Source organism: Scaptodrosophila lebanonensis, unplaced genomic scaffold, assembly GCF_003285725.1.
Source record: "Scaptodrosophila lebanonensis strain 11010-0011.00,11010-0021.00 unplaced genomic scaffold, SlebRS2 tig00000043-arrow-pilon, whole genome shotgun sequence".
Classification (NCBI taxonomy): domain Eukaryota; kingdom Metazoa; phylum Arthropoda; class Insecta; order Diptera; family Drosophilidae; genus Scaptodrosophila; species Scaptodrosophila lebanonensis.
Window position 1 is genome coordinate 8300826 of NW_022060545.1, and position 16957 is coordinate 8317782.

A 16957-nucleotide genomic window follows, 5' to 3' on the forward strand; every position below is an offset into this window, starting at 1 on the left:
GTATATACTTGTATGTATGTATAGTATTATACGAGTATCATTGCCATTGCACGCGCCTATTTATACATAAAATTTAACTTAACACTTATAATTTTTATACGCTTAACTGCAATTATTGTGGCTTCGTTTTCGCTTCGCTTTTTCTATATAGTATGTCGGTATATATTTTTTAAAATATATATTCCAACCACATTTATTTACGCATTAAACATACATTTAAATGTCGCGACTAATTTCGCATGCATGCATTTTTAATTATTCGTATTAATATTAATGTTAATATGCGTGTCTGTCCGTAGATACTTGTACGAATACATATATGGATACGTGTATATGCAGAATTATTAACTCAAATGCAGCAGCAACGCTCATGCACTCGTGCATTTTATTTACAATTTTGATCAGTTTAAATGCTGGCCAGGCATGCGGCAATAACTTTTAATAGTCAGCCAGCCATAAAAGTGGCCAGTCACATGAATTTTAAATGTGACACATTAAGCGTCAGACAACTTGTACGAGTATATACTTGTAGTATGTGGGCCATATATAGGCCAGCCGCACTATCGATTCAAGGGCTGAAAATGAGAAGGAGTGGGGTGGCAAGGGGTGGAAAATGCCTTTGGAAGCAACCTGAAGTTGAAAATGCAAATATTTTGTTGACAGGCAGTGTGACTTGCAAGTTGCTATGACGGTCGCAGCCGGACATGCAGAAATATACTCGTAACTCCAATGGGGGGCCAATGAACCAACATTGCATGCCCAAGACAAAGTAAGTCCATGTGGCACACACACTCTAGGGGATGGCATAGAGAACATGATTTGAGCATTTCATGGAACAATGCCTGTGACTGGGAGGAAGAGCAACGTTTGTTTTAAGTGCTTGCTTGCACGGTAGATAGTTGGATATGTGCCTTACAGGGACCACTTGCTCGGGGCAGTCGAAAAGGAACTTTTATTGGCAAATGAATAACTTATAAGCTGGAAGTTAAAGACTTACAGAACAATTTTAACAATGAACGGCAATTTAGAGGGTCAATGAAATTTCAAGAAAATGCTCATCAAAGCGAAATCTGCCTTAAAACATTAATGCATCAAATTGTTTTGAGGAACTATCCAGCTATACAGCTTAAATGGTACAATTATTGTTGAAATAGGACTTTGCTGGAGACGAACTGAAGTGGCGTGTTGGTTAATTTTAAATGATTATTTTTGTCTCATTGCTAAAAGTAGTTCGGAGTTATACACTACTACTTGTAGTTTGAAGTGAAACTCTCTTCTGTTTACCAACCGGTCTGAAGCAGGAGTTTTAAAAACATCTACCAAAGTAAAAAAAAACAAGTAGAAAAATGGAGTATACCTTCAAATATTTCTGAAGTCCTCTGGAAATATGTCTACGATTTTAAATAATGAGCAATGCTCGACCAAGAATTTTCGCAAAAACCCATAGGAGGTATTAGAGTCTAGTCCTGAAAATAAATATTTAATGTAATGGCTAACTATTTACAAGACTTACGAGGCTAATGCTTTACAAATATTATTAGTTTTTTCTTTTTAGTTTGTATGGCTTACAGCGCCTGGCTTAGAGCTTAGCATTTTTCAACTTAAGGAGCTATGCGATAATTTGTTTTTAATGAAAAAATGCATATATGTACAATATACTGTAACTTATTAGAGCATTGGCTATGCGTCCTTAAACAGTTTATCGGGCTCCATTCAACTTCATCTTCATTTATATCCTTATTGGCATTATGCTGTTGAGTTTCTTTTGAAATTAACTAGGAAACAAAAACGCTATGCTACACAAACTACCATTTCTGTATACTCTATGTGGATACATACTTGTATATATATATTTATTATGTTATATATTATTTTTTGTCTGTTTTACGTTTCTTTTAGTTCTGTGTTTTTGTTTTCATTTAATGGCAATAGCAACGGCAACTCGTGGCCATTTAGCTAACATGTCTAGTGCTCGTATATACATTTCACTGGATATCTCTACAAATTGCTAGTTCCGCACCCCACCCGCTTAATTACACACGCATTTACTTACAACTTAGTTAGTGAGATAGATGGAGGCAGATAATGTGAGACAGAGGAAGGGAGGGTGAGAGAGGAGAGGGGGAGCTGAGTGTTTAGCACAACAGTATGCTCAATAGCATCAGGTTTCTCATCTCCATCTCCATTATCGTTAGCATAATTAGCTAGTTTTTAAAGGTATTAAATACCCAGCAATGAACTAGAGTTTCTTGCTGTTCCTCTTGCCTCTCATCTCTCAATATTCGTGATGCTGTTCTCCCCCACTCCTCCCTACTCACATCGCATCCATACCCAAGCGGCGCTCCTGTCTGCATTCGACTGCAGTTGGCGGTGGCATTTATGTGGAACTCCACAGGATCCGGGGCTAATTTATCACCGTACAGTCGTATTGACATGCAAGTGCCGCAGCAATGTGGTCGCCATTTGAGTGCTCAACGTCTGACTCGCTCCCTGCTTCTTCTGCTGCTGCTGGTGGTGCTCCCTTGGCTGGTCATTGGACTTATCCTGCTCTGTTATTTGCCTTTGCATTTGCCTTTGGCTTGGCCGCTTCTGCGTCACTGAATGCGTCCGCTCATGTTTTCCAGCTTTGCTCTTGCTCTGTTTGCTGACACTGCCACTGCCACAGCCACTGCCACTGCCGTGCCCCCACGACCTCCATTGCGGACGCAGCAGCGTGCAGCAGGCCTCCAACAATACAAATGCTGCAACCATTGTGCTAATTACTTTGACTGCCGGCGTTGCATGCTCCGTGTGACAGGCGACGGCTACGGCTGCCGGTGCCGCATTCGTTTGCATCGCCTCGGGTCGCTCGCCTGTGAAAAGAGACATGGCATAAATGAGTTACAATTTGTTGAGGTGCCCACTCGTTGGGGGGCTGGTTCTCCTCCCCCTCCCCCTACTGCTACCCTTCCGCCATTGCTATTAGTGTGCCTCTTGTTATTGTTACTGTTGTTGCAGCAATTGCTGCTGCATGGCTTAAATATGCAAAATTTTTTGGGTTGCCGCCAGCGACCAAACTCTTCAACTCCTGTTTTGGTATACCCTTCCGAAGAGTATCACTGCTTTGCGCTCAATTTTGTAACAAAGAAAAAAGTATAGAATTTGCGAAACAAAGCAAGCACTTATCAGAATGTAAAAAAAATATCCCTTTCATGAAATAAATATTCGCTGTTAAATTGCAAAGATCTCTCTATCCGTGATGTGAATGCTATTAATAAGAGCTCTACCGAACATCAATTTAGATAAGTCTTTCTATTTTAAAAACCTCTATTTCTGCCTATTCCTATTGCCGAATTAAAACTACTCTTATGCGAGCTCAATCGTAATGTAGAGCTTTCGTTTTCAATTGACAGCCATTCTTTTCAGGCTTTAAAGTCATTTTCAAATCATTTTCAGCAAAAATTGTAAATATAAATATAAATAAATATATAAATAAAAGCATGTTTTGATGCGGCGAGGCCCAATAAACAATATTTAATTGTCTATGAATATTGACACGGAATTGAGAACAGCGTGCTTTTAATTTCATCGGTTCTATTTTTGACATTTAACTACAAGTTTTGTTTTTTAGTAAAATCGGACGCAAGCTACTCGTACATATATTGGTGGACACTTTTAAATCCTTACAATACATTTACTTTAGTAAGAAATTTGTAATTTTATTAACAAAAAATTTGTTCATGGCTCTACCCTCACTGGGTTCAGAATTAAGCTATTCCACAGCTTAATACATAGTTTATAAAAGTGTATAAGCCCGTCGTATTATATATGTTAAATGTGTTTGAATGTTTGTCAAAATTTCACTGTCAATATGGTAATTAATTAATTATTTATCTCAAAATGTTCACAAATAATAGAGCAACCTGTGTGCGTGTTCAAGACTATGCTCTTATTCCAGTTTTTCCACCCAACGTTTAAGCGGAATGATATATAACGAAAACTGTCGACTATAGTGCACTTTCTTTTCCTTGGGATTGTGAAACTATTAAAGAGACTATAGCTAGTTGCCAGCATGTGACGTGACAATGCTAAAGAAACTGTACGTTGAGCACCAAGTCGTACTAGATATGTCATATTAAACAATTCGAGATTATAATTATTGAAGGAATATATTTTTGAACAATTTATTTTTTTATTCAAATACTAAAGGAATGTGAGAAAAATGTCTGTATACATTTTTCTGTTCAGAGCTCTACATATTATGCAAAATATCTAAGCAGTAATAACAACTCCCAAATAATTTTTTAGAGTATTTAAAACTCGGCTTTTTGAAAACAGTACTTTTCTGTTGCTAAGCTTATGCAATGCTCTCTGGGCTGCTGTTGCCTCTGCCTCTGGCTCTGCTGTTTTTATTTCTTCTCTTGCTGCGGTTTGTTTTATATTATTGCAACATTATAAAGTTCAAAAATGCATAAAGTTTGTCGAGGCATAAAAAAAATTGCACAGCATTTGCGCTAGGGAAATGATTGTGTACACTACTCCCTCCCCTCTGCTCCGGCCCGCTTCTCTGTACTTCTCTCGGCCCAGCCTGCTGCACTCGCTTAACATTTTTCGTGCTCACATACAAGTATTCGCAGCTCAAGTAGCTTCAACTACTTGCATGCCAAGTTATCATTTGTGTGAGTGTATAAGTGGATGTGCATACATACATATGTATGTGTGATGTGAATATGTACGGGTATGTATGTCTAGGTTTAAGTTCTGCTGGCTGCCTGAAAGCACTTAAGCTTCTGACCAAATCTCATTTGCTTAGCTGCTTTTCACCTGTTTGTGTGTGTGTGTTTATTTGCTCAGTTTATTTATGCAGTCTTGTAGCTTCGAAAATGTCCAATTAAGCTGAATATATTTTTATTTGGATTTGAGTTTTACTTGTCAGCGCTTGCAGTCCTAATAAAGATGCATACTTCGACGGCAATCAATTGCGAGGGAGTACTTTTTAAACAGAATTTAATATAAACTGAAGCTTAACATAACTACTGTATTATGTATTGGTTTCTAAAAGATGAAATTTATTGTAAAATAAATTGCACTTTATTATACAAATGCCAGCTACAGCTGAATACATATAATATTATTTTAAATATGTACTTGTGAAGAATGTTGAATTTTCGGGGGAATTCGAAATTGCTCTCATTGCATTCTCATTATCGGAAAGTGGGTAATCAGAAAAAATGTGCAACTTGAAAATATGAAATCCCTTAATGCTTGAGGAATATATACTTAAATATGTATTCCTGATTATACAAAAAATGAATTGATCTGCCCTAACTTTTTTACTTCAAATTGTGAAATATTCACCTGATTTGGAATATAATAGAGTGGCTATAATTGGAACATTTTTATTTTCGTGTGTGATTTGACAAGAACGACTTTCATGCTACAATAAAATCTAGATATAACTGCAATTTTTTGAATGACTTTTATTCGCTATATATTCTGTTATTGGTTTTTTTCTAATCAAACAACAAATAATTCAAACTGCCCTGCGATTTTTCCAACAACAACCGCATATCAAGAGCATGAAATTTCAAATATTCCATGAAATTCAATATAATAAAGGCTGGCATTAATGCTCGCTATATACTCCCTACCCACCCACTACTCCTTTACTCACCCTGCAGCACGTGGACACGTATGCTGGCTATTTCCGTATTCGATGGATAGCACGAATATTTGCCCGAATGCAATAGATCCGCATCGTAGATAAGTAAAATGGATTTTGTTTCTTCCGATTTAATCGTTTTAAATTTTAAGCGACCGCCTGCCGTCTCCTCGCTGAGTACCTGCAAGTGACAAACGATGGTCGTGCGGTTGAGTGTGGGAGCGCATATTAAAATGGTTTTGCACGAAATTAAACAACCACAAACAAATGTTGCCATGCCTCCGCTCTGCCATAACTGCGACAACAAGGCCCGAAAACGGGGCCAAGTGCTGCTGACTAAATGCAGAGGCATGTTTTCTCATAATCATAAAAGCTGAAATTAAATACGTTGTGTATACGCAACGATGCCAAACAACAGCTCGCTCAGCGGCCCATAAAAGTTAAAAACGTTTATTCAACCGCGATTGGCTGCCAACGCCCAGGAGCCGCCAAGGCCTGATCCTGTATGTCATGATTTTTTTTACTTTTTGCGTCATCTCCGAACTTTTTGGGTAGAAACTCAATTATTGCAAGATAATTTGGCGCGCACAAGAACATGAAATTGACTTGCACCAAATTGATTTTGTGCCGCAGTGTGTTTGTGGCATAAGACCTCACAGGCACACAATATATGTTGTCTAAACTTACCTTATCCTGATGATACCAAAATATGTGGGTGGGTGGCTCGGGGCTGAACTTGATAATGCAAGTTAGATTGATGGTGCTGCCTTTGTCCACATATAGATCCGGACCGCCCAAAATTGTGGCTGTCGGCACTGTAACGAGTCGAGAGTTTTTTTTCTTCATATTAGCAATTGCCACAACAGTATGGTGCCCAAAGCTATAGTTTTCACACTCTGATACTGATACGTTATTCATTAAATATTCATTAAATTCTTGTTTCGACTGACGCGTGCATCGAATTTGACAGCTGAATGATTTTAAAGAATTGTATATATGAACAGAATGGAATTAACAAAAGAATACATATTAGCTGTTGTTAAAATAAATGCGATATTGTTGTTTATGAATATTTTTTTAATGTTGTATTATATTGATATCCCTTATTTAATGCAGTGTCTGATTATTTGACGCGAATGTGTTTTGTAAGTTTGCGTTATTACATAACACACATAGGAAAAGTCAACGCTATGTCTGTATTTAAAGCGAAATAGATTGATTAAGTACAGTTATTAGTTTACTCTTTAAAAATAGTGTATTTATCAATTTGAGGTTATGACACATAAATATTCCTTGCTTGTTATAAAGCAATACTTTTTAGTAAATATTTTTGAATATATTTCCATTTAAAAGAACAAATTATGTTTTAAAAAAACAAATTGATATTCTGCAAATAAATTTACTGGATTTGTAAAATAACATTTTTACTGTTTTATCACTGCATTGATTTAAAAAAACAACCAATATTGCTGAAATTGCAAATTGAAAACATTGACTAAAAATAATGCTTATTGTGCATTTATATCTTCATATATTGCTCTATCTCTGTAAGTATTAAGGAACTAGTTATGTATTTTTAGTAGCGTGCGTGTCAGTTTTTATTTTAATAACCATATTCAGTTAGTTGGGTATATTAAATGTATATTGGAATTCTTGGGAGTAACTTGCAATTGAAAAACATGGAAGCAAATTTCATGGCCTATGTTTGTTGTTGTCATATATATACTTGTATATTGTTTTGTCAATATACTCGTAGTCCATACACAAAATAAATTTGTTTTCGATACTCAATCAGTGCCCGTTTCTAGTTAGTGTTAGTAGCGCCCAGAAGTCAACAAAGCGAATTGAAACTTCGGAGCAATTCAAAGCTTCATTTAGAAATCGGAGCGCTGATTTTTTGTGTGTGAAAAATGGTCCGGTCTGCTTTGACTCGCTAATTAACAGCTGAACGGCTTTTGTTAATCAGTTGAGGCTAAGTCGGCAATATGCGCGCACTTGTGTTTGTTGGCGCGGTTCTGTGTTTCGGTTGGCATCTGGATCTGGCCAACAGCCATAGGGACTGGTGTGCTATACCATATTGTGCCAATCACAGCCTGCGGCACATTGCATGCCTAAACAGTGGTGTGAGTTTTGTAGCAACAGCAGGAACACCGACCATACCTTTGATAATTTTGCACAGGATTTCAGTGAAGTGTATTGCCATCGACGACGACTTCTCACCAACATGACCAACTTCAGGGCCTACATACTGAAAATGTTTAACAAAATGCGGAACGAAGTGGCCGGCGGCTGGTGCGTGCATCTGGAACCTGCTGTTCACATGCCCGAGCTAGTTTGGAACACCGAGCTGGAGCTAATGGCCGAATATCGTGTCAAATATTGTAGGGAACCCCCCAAAGATTCTTGCTATGCGGTGTGCGGAGCCAACGAACCGCAACCTCTGATCGCAGAGGTCAACCTGTCGCCGGCTATATCGAACATTTACAAGGGAGATCAGATAATACGATTTGTCCAACGTTGGATATCATCTTTGTGGGAATTGCGACGCAATGATATTCGAAAATACGATGCGCAGGATGAGCCGCAGTAAGTGCAATAAAGGAAAAAAAAGTTATTTAAAAAATCATCATGCCGCTAAGAACAAAAAAAAGTTGCTTAAAGAATCGTTAATGCGTTGCCATTTACAAAAATTACTCAAAATTAATTTTTAACAATGCCCGACTTTAAGATTTTAAATAAAATGTCAGTAATCACGGTAAAATGCGCACCTAGACAAAAGCGCAAAGATTGCTGAGTATTCAGCTTAAAACTATTTTACACTGTGTACAAAAAGTCGAAATAATTTTCGAAATTGTGAAATTCTTTTCATTCTTCTGAAGGACACGAAGGTCATATTGAAGGTAGGAGGCATCGCCTTAACGAATCTTTCCTTATTCAGATGAGCCAAATCTAAGGTAAAACTCTGTTTAAACAGTCGCTTTATACGCCCCATGGCCATTGGTATTAATGAAAAAAATGATCAAGTGGGTTGCTCCTCCGCAATCGACAATGATGAGCGAGTTTTCCGTTTTCAAATGATATGTCTCTTCAAAATGGGCCCCAAACATGGCGACACGATTTATAAACAAGGAAGATTTAACCATTCGAGGTGTAAGCTTGGCCGTAGTAGTCAATGGCTGGATCTGTGCAGAACTGAAGAGAAAGATCACTTACAGGGAATAATAAATATTGAAGGAAAGCCACACAGGAAACCCATTGAAATTGAAAAATAAATCTGCATATTTCTAATGAATACATTTGTAAAAACAAAGTAGAGGTAGGGTGTTAAAAAAATAAATAAAAATGTAAGAAAACACCTGGCATGCAATAAAACTGAATTGCTTCGCAGCAGTTGTTTATTCAGATTACATTATATAAGCAGCGGGGCTTTCAGCTCGATGCTCAGTCTAATTCCAAAATGCGTCTAATCCACATCGTATTAAGTGAGCTGGTCTGGCTGGGTTTGTGCCAGGCTATCGATTTTTGTGAGATAAAGGCCTGTAAGGAAGTGCCTCATATTGGCTGCCACAATGACATGGTGAGTCCTTCGCCCTCAGCTTTGCTGGCATACTAAAGGTACGCTATTCTAATCCTTGTCTCCTTTAGAACTTTAATAGTCGCTGTCTTCGCACTCACTTTCTGATCAAGATACGACCTTTTACCGAGTATCTGATCAAGATTCACAACAAATATCGTCAAAATGTGGCTGCCGGTGAGATTCGCCAGCTTCCGACGGCAGCCCATATGCCTGAACTAGTGTGGGACGCCGATCTGGCACTAGTGGCCGAATATCATGTGAAACAATGCCAAACAGCTCTAACTGATTATTGTGTCGCTACAAACGATTTTGAAGCGCCAAAAGCAAATGTTGGCGCCGTTTTCGAGTCTCGCATCAGAGGCTATTCGTCCACCAACACCGAATATATATCAATATTTGCTGAGCAATGGCTTCATCAGGTCTATTCGATAACATCTGGCGATATACATGAATATGTACGTCAAGAGTACAGCCATATTATGACAATTCTAAACGAAAAAGTCTCCCATTTCGGGTGTGCAGCGGCCCAGGACTTTAATTTGAAGCACACCCGATTTCTGCTCATCTGCTACTACAGCTCAGCACCCACATTAGGGACAATCGTGTATACCACCGGAAACTTCACACCCGCGGATTGTGAAAATGGACCCAGCACTGATCATCCAAATTTATGTAAAACACTACCAAAAAGTGCCTAAATGCTAATCTAAAAAGTACTGTAGGTTCAATGTAAAATACGAAATTCTTTTGAAAGCTAGTTAATATTTTAAATAAATTAAATTGCTTAACTAAGTTTTAGTTAATCTATCGCTTATGACAGGTTATTACAACGAAAGGTGCTTTTAATGGATAAAGGCGTTAGCAACATGCATTTTTCATTTGTTCATCTTTTTTTTTTTTGTTAATTCATAGATTGATTGACAAAGCGGCTTAATGACCCCATTCATATGCTATTTTCACAATTCAATTACTTTACTTTGAATGTTAATTATTTAGTTGCTTAAAAAGGTACAAGTTGCTTTCAAGCGAAATCCTTGTAGAAAAATAAATAGAATTTTTACTGCAACCAGCTCCATATATTCAATAATAATTTTAGAGCGTGTTGTTGTTTCAGACAAACGTAATAACTGAGGAAGTGGAGGTTAGTTTTCGATCTGATGGATCTAGAATGGTTGACAAAGAGGCTTAATGATATTATTTTCAAAATTCAATTATATTCTTTGAATCGGAATTACTTAGTTACCTATAATTTGCTTTCAAGCGAACTTGAAACATTTTTAGAAATTCTTTATAGATCGAAACTTTGAAAGCCAAATTTTCTATCTACTTGTAATTCAAATACTTGGCAGAATTTTTTTGTTGCAATTAGAACTTGTTGTTGTTGCAGACAACCATTCGAATGCAAGTGGAATGTCAGTTTTCGGTCTGATGGAAACAGAAATTTTATTTGAAACCAAATCGCTTGCAATAATGTGTATTTATTTATTTGTTTATTTTTCCGTATAACAGCTAGCAATGTTTTTTCATCTAGTCATACTTATAACTAATGCAATACAGCATTACAAAAAGTGCACGTGCTCAAGTGTTTTGGGTGGCGGTAATTAAAGAAGCATTTATGCCACTTGAGAATGTGAACGGAAAATAAAATTGGAAAACATTTGTGGCACTTTTTGCAGTTGTTGGCGAACTCAAGCGCGTCTCAACTTTCGGGTAGAATTTCACTTTAACCCGAAAATAGCGGAAAGTAAGCGGTATGAAAAAATAAAGAAAAATAAAAACGGCACGCAAAGTTGGTCGGTAAAAGGTTGTTGGAAAGCAATTTGTTAGGCATGAACCAGAAAAGCGTCTGCATCTGCAGGCTGAGTTGGCGGACTCCAAGACAGCCGTATTCGCAGTCAGACTCTCAACAGCAGACCGGCAAACACTTGACGTCCGCCACAAGTGGAAAGTGTGGCATAAAATATTAAAAAAAAAAAAATAATATACATGCATGCGACAGGCATGAGTATAACTTTATCTTTCTATTCCAATATCTGTGTGTATGTGTTTGTGAGTGAGTGTATGAGCATAAGTTTGTTAGTCGAGCAAAGTGGCAGCTGCTGCACATGAGTGTTCAGCTTCCCCTCTTAATGCCCCCTCCGGTTATTTCTTCATAATCTAATGTTGCACTACAAACCAGCGACCGTCTGAATGGGTCCAAACATGCCCGCAAACTCATCATCGCTGGACTGATAGACACGATCCGAGCTAATGTAGAAGGCATCATCGTTGTAATATTGTTGCATCAAATTGCTGGTCTCGGCATCAATGAGATCTGACGTGGTTGTGTTGCACGTGATGGGACAAACAAAAATGGACATAATGGAAAAAAAGAAAAAAAGAAAAAGAAAATGGAAAAAGAGTAAAAAGTACGAGTATTATAAAAATGCAAATAAAAACCAATTTAAATGCAAAATAGTGTGAAAATATGAAACACAAAATCAAATGAATTTTTAATCAAGTAACAATAGAGCCACTCTTTTTTCACTTATTTTAAAAGCAAACAATGCATCGAAGAAATTAAAAATGGATTTAATCAACAGCATTATTGACTTTCACTTTTTCCTGATTTTAATGTCTGCTAATTTTTTTCAATGGCGTTGATTTGAAGCGCAATGTAATTGAATTGAACTTTTTGGGTCAAATGGCTGTCATTGTAAGCCCATTGTCAGTTTTGGATATGAATACTAATCTGATGTAAAATATTAGATGCAAAGGACACTACAGTTATCCATCAAAAAAAAATGCAAGATAAAGTAAAATATTTGAAGACAATTTAATTAAATAGTTCAGCTAATTATTGGCAATTACTAGAAAATTAAAACCAATAGCTATGGGTGCCTACAAAACCTTTTTGCATCTAAGCGTTTGTTGTGTGGTTTTTGGCAAGAAACGAAACAATTAAGCAATTTTGAATCTGAGGTGGCTTAAATGCTTAGTGTACTTTCCCTCAATTCAATTTTATATAATTACATATTGAATCACTTTTCTTTGCCCAACTGCCGTCTCCTTTTCTAAGGATTTCCCATTCACGGCAAGTAGCTACATCTTAAAAATGAAACACTTTTCTGCATTACTTTTGTATATTTTTCACATTATCAACATTTTGTAGGGAGCTGTGAGTTGGGAATTTATACGCTTCTGCCAATTCGCCATGCATGAGTCCATAAAATGTAGCTCCCTTTCACGCTAGTGGCAAATAATTCACATATTTTCCAGTGCATTCTTTAGCACAGTACAGAGTACAGTATTTTCTTGCTCTTACGAGTATACTGTATTTTGTATCGTTGCGAGATTGTCAAGTGTGCATAATTTACGCCTTGCAAATTGCATGAATATGCAAAAAATATTATGAAATGCGCAATTTCTTGTTTTGTGCTGTTTTATTTATGTGCATGGATGTACAAACCTACATAACATACGTGCGACTACATAGTATACACTCGTATACTCGCACAGTTTAAGCCGGAATGTGAAGTCTTTTGCTTCATATCATTGAATCAGATGCTGGGGAGCTGTTGATAAACACCAACAGGCCCGGAAGCTGCAAAAACGTGCAGATGCAGAGCTGAAATCGATGCGGGGTATTTATTCGTATGTAGTATGTACATACATTTCTATAATATATGCTGACACAGATTTTTTGACAAGCTGTCCCCCTCACTCTCACTCGCACACTCCCTTTCCCTTTTCTACTCACCCACAATGTTCAGATTGACCGAAAAACTGCGCACAGGCTGCGTCGATATTTGGCACTCATAAACGCCAGCATCACGCTGTTGGGCCCATTTGATTTGCAAGGTCCACTCGTCGATGTCGCGATGATACGAGGTCTGGAACCGCTGATCTGTGGTATATGTGTACGTGCCCACAGTCAGTATGTGGAGGTCGCGATGCCGGATCCAAGCAACCTGTAATTAAACGAAAACATTTGCGTACGCTTTAAATAAGCCTCAATAACAGCCTGTCTAGACTTGCAAGATGTGCCTTTTATACGACCATACTATGCTTAGGTACCCAAGTATTATAAGCAGATGTATATATGTTTATTTTTGTATTCTTCAATTTGCATTTGCATTTTAAAAACCTTTGCCAATTTGGCGCACACAAAACAAAGCTAATGCTAATGCTTATGCTTATGCTTATGTACCGGGCCAAGCCCCTAAAGCAATCGCACATGCCTCTGTCTATCTGTGTATCTGTGGGTCCGGCTGTCTGTCAGCCAACGATTGTGGCTGGAAAGAAAAAAATTAAATGTATGCAGCACATCTACATTTTAAATAACTAAAAATTAGTGTGCGCAACGCATGACAGCGTCGGAAAATGATACTTCCGTTATTTTTTATCCTGCTACCAATTTTCGAATTCCTTTCCTTTTTTTTGTTTGTTCCTTTGCGGCCAACAACTGGCAACAAAAATATACAAACTACATTTTACATGCGCACACATTCAGAGATGTACCTAAAAAAAAAAAAAACACTTGGCAAGTTATACGAGAGCCCGCAGTCGCAGCCACAGTTCTAAGCCTTGTTTATGCTGCTAACTGTCTAACCAATGCGGCTCACACACACACACACACACACACACACACACACACACACACACACACACACACACACACACACACACACACTCACACACACACACAGAGGGAATCGCTCTGCGTCAAGCCAGCGAACTGTACCAGCCATCCAGTCATCCATCCATCTGTGCTTCCCCGCTCCGCTCTCCCCACATCGCCTGTCTAATTTTGCAATAACGAAAAATGTGACTGAACGCTCAAATGTACATATGCATGTATGCATGTATACATATACAACATATATATACATATATACACTTACTACACAGGCATACGTCCCATAGTCTGTCCTTTCTATCCGTTCATCCTCTCGTCCGAACGTCCGTTTGTTCGCTGGCCTGGCACATGGCACCAAACTTTTTGTTACAGTTTTTGCTTGCACACAAAAAAAAAAAAAAAATAAAATCACAAAAAATGAATCTTTGCCAACATAAATTTACCGTTAGCAGAAATGGCCAAAAACGAGCCACACGCCAGTTAACTAGCAGGGAACAAGCGAACGAGCCAACCAAACAGAAAGCAAGGAGAAAACAAGATAGAACGCTACAGTCGAGCAAGCCCGACAGTAAAATAGCCTGTACTCTCCACAAAAAAAGAAAAATTAAAAAAAAAAAATTTAAAAAAAAAATTAAATTATTAAAAAAAATTAATGAATTAATTAATTAAATTAAATTAGAATATATGTTTATGTTTAGTTTTAACAGCATACATTTACATCACGTACCTATGCGTGTTTATATGCGTGTATGTATGCAGCACAAAGTTGAACCAAAGCAGCAACAACAACAACAGCTGCGGGCAGCGCTGCCGACAGAGGCAGCGCATGAGCAGCGATTTTACTTATGGCTATAACTTTCTTCAGAATTGACCTATCATGATGAAATTTGGCACACGGACACATTAGTACTAACTGGATGTACCTACCAAAATTGATTTCAAAATTCCGAGAATTACGGAAGTTATAAGAAAAAACACGAATTGCGGGGGAGTGGGGGGGTGCATCGAAAAAAAACTCAAACTCGTACTTTCTCGGTCTTAGGAGAATATGGAAACCAAGTTTGGTTATTCTAGCTCTTATACTTTCTGAGATCCTTGCGTTCATACGGACAGACGGACAGACGGACAGACGGACAGACGGACAGACGGACGGACGGACAAGGCTATATCGACTCGGCTTCTCATCCTGATCAAGAATATATATACTTTGTGGGGTCTGCCACGCCTCCTTCTGTGTGTTACATACATGCGCACAAAACTAGTATAGCCTTTCACCCTTTGGGTACAGGCTATAAAAACGAAAAACAACTCAAACGCAAGCAAAACCCCAACTTCTGCTCTGTCTGGCACTATATAGTATAGTAGTAGTCCAAAAGGCTGGACGTGCGTATGAAATGAGTGCTGTGTGTAGTTTACTGATTGCGGAAGCGGATTTGGTTATGTGAAAATCTATGGACGACCCTCCGCCTCTTTTGCTTCAATCACACTGGCTGGCATAAGTCTGCGAAGAGGGCGGTGGCAAATGAACGATTTAAAATCGGAAAAGAGAATCGGAACACCATAGGCTACAGCTAACTTCGTACGCGCAATAATTTAGGAAACTTTATAGCAATATTATTCTTAAAACATCAATGTTTTATATTGTGGTTCATCATTTGTTGCATACTTATAGGGTTTAGGCATTCAGCTTGAGAGAACTCTAGTAGGCAGGTCCTCTGTAAGCCACCTTTTCAATCTTTTCTTCTCTAGGTTAGCCTATCACATTTGATTGGTGATGGTGAAGGCATTTCATTTTGGGGCAGGTGATCAAATGACTTCGCCAACTTTAGGGATTTATGGATTTTTTTTTTTTTTTTTTTTTTTTTTTTTTTTTTACATATATACAATTTATTAAACTAGTTATAGCCTGTACCCAAAGGGTGAAAGGCTATACTAGTTTTGTGCGCATGTATGTAACACACAGAAGGAGGCGTGGCAGACCCCACAAAGTATATATATTCTTGATCAGGATGAGAAGCCGAGTCGATATAGCCTTGTCCGTCCGTCCGTCCGTCTGTCCGTCTGTCTGTCCGTCTGTCCGTCTGTCCGTCTGTCCGTCTGTCCGTATGAACGCAAGGATCTCAGAAAGTATAAGAGCTAGAATAACCAAACTTGGTTTCCATATTCTCCTAAGACCGAGAAAGTACGAGTTTGAGTTTTTTTTCGATGCACCCCCCCACTCCCCCGCAATTCGTGTTTTTTCTTATAACTTCCGTAATTCTCGGAATTTTGAAATCAATTTTGGTAGGTACATCCAGTTAGTACTAATGTGTCCGTGTGCCAAATTTCATCATGATAGGTCAATTCTGAAGAAAGTTATAGCCATAAGTAAAATCGCTGCTCATGCGCTGCCTCTGTCGGCAGCGCTGCCCGCAGCTGTTGTTGTTGTTGCTGCTTTGGTTCAACTTTGTGCTGCATACATACACGCATATAAACACGCATAGGTACGTGATGTAAATGTATGCTGTTAAAACTAAACATAAACATATATTCTAATTTAATTTAATTAATTAATTCATTAATTTTTTTTAATAATTTAATTTTTTTTTTAAATTTTTTTTTTTTAATTTTTCTTTTTTTGTGGAGAGTACAGGCTATTTTACTGTCGGGCTTGCTCGACTGTAGCGTTCTATCTTGTTTTCTACTACCAATATGGCAGCTTAAGCTAGTTGAAAGTTAGGGAATACAAAAGTTGTCTATAGTAAGCATCTATAGGACGCACTTATATCTATGTACATATATACAATATTTACAATGTTTTACATGAAAAATGATTATATTTTATGATATATACTATGTATTTTATACAAGGGCTCTTGTGGGGAGATCCTTTGGATGGCACTTCTTCAGTCTTCTCTTCTTAGGTTTGGACAGGAGCCGCCTCGCTAGTGCGTTGGGGTGACTGCCGAGTCGCTTCTCGTAATTGCTTGCGTGCATTTGAATGACATCGCCAACCTTGGGGACACATAAGTCTCTTTCGATGTCCCTAGTGCGCATATACCAGGGAGCGTTGCATATTTTTCTAAGTATTTTAGCTTGCGCAACTCTTATTTTGTTTAGGTTTGAAGCAGCGGCAATGCCA

At 38.0% G+C, this 16957-nt stretch overlaps 3 protein-coding genes and 1 long non-coding RNA gene across 5 annotated transcripts in view; 3 read left to right on the top strand and 1 right to left on the bottom strand.

The window, feature by feature from the left end:
* Positions 1-1459: 1459 nt before the first annotated feature.
* LOC115622665 overlaps positions 1460-16957 on the bottom strand; it is a 70060-nt gene continuing 54562 nt past the window's right edge. The window contains exons 4-7 of one of the 2 annotated variants that reach the window (XM_030516678.1): positions 12958-13168; positions 6329-6456; positions 5654-5822; positions 1460-2852 (exon numbers count right to left, since the gene is read on the bottom strand). In XM_030516678.1, coding sequence (XP_030372538.1) covers positions 2413-2852; positions 5654-5822; positions 6329-6456; positions 12958-13168 — 948 coding nt within the window. In that variant the 3' untranslated portion in view covers positions 1460-2412. Of the gene's footprint in view, positions 2853-5653; positions 5823-6328; positions 6457-11201; positions 11533-12957; positions 13169-16957 lie in introns of those variants that run through there. The other variant, XM_030516679.1, reaches the window with a different exon arrangement.
* Positions 7625-9018, top strand: LOC115622666. The gene is made up of 3 exons (XM_030516681.1): positions 7625-7764; positions 7821-8227; positions 8616-9018. The coding sequence occupies exons 1-3, from the start codon at positions 7627-7629 to the stop codon at positions 8911-8913; spliced, it is 843 nt and encodes a 280-aa protein (XP_030372541.1). The 5' UTR covers positions 7625-7626; the 3' UTR covers positions 8914-9018.
* LOC115622667 (venom allergen 3 homolog) lies at positions 9099-10010 on the top strand. The gene is made up of 2 exons (XM_030516682.1): positions 9099-9218; positions 9287-10010. The coding sequence occupies exons 1-2, from the start codon at positions 9099-9101 to the stop codon at positions 9914-9916; spliced, it is 750 nt and encodes a 249-aa protein (XP_030372542.1). The 3' UTR covers positions 9917-10010.
* LOC115622669 lies at positions 12772-13373 on the top strand. The gene is made up of 2 exons (XR_003995352.1): positions 12772-12841; positions 12971-13373. It is a non-coding gene; the product is annotated as an uncharacterized LOC115622669 (long non-coding RNA).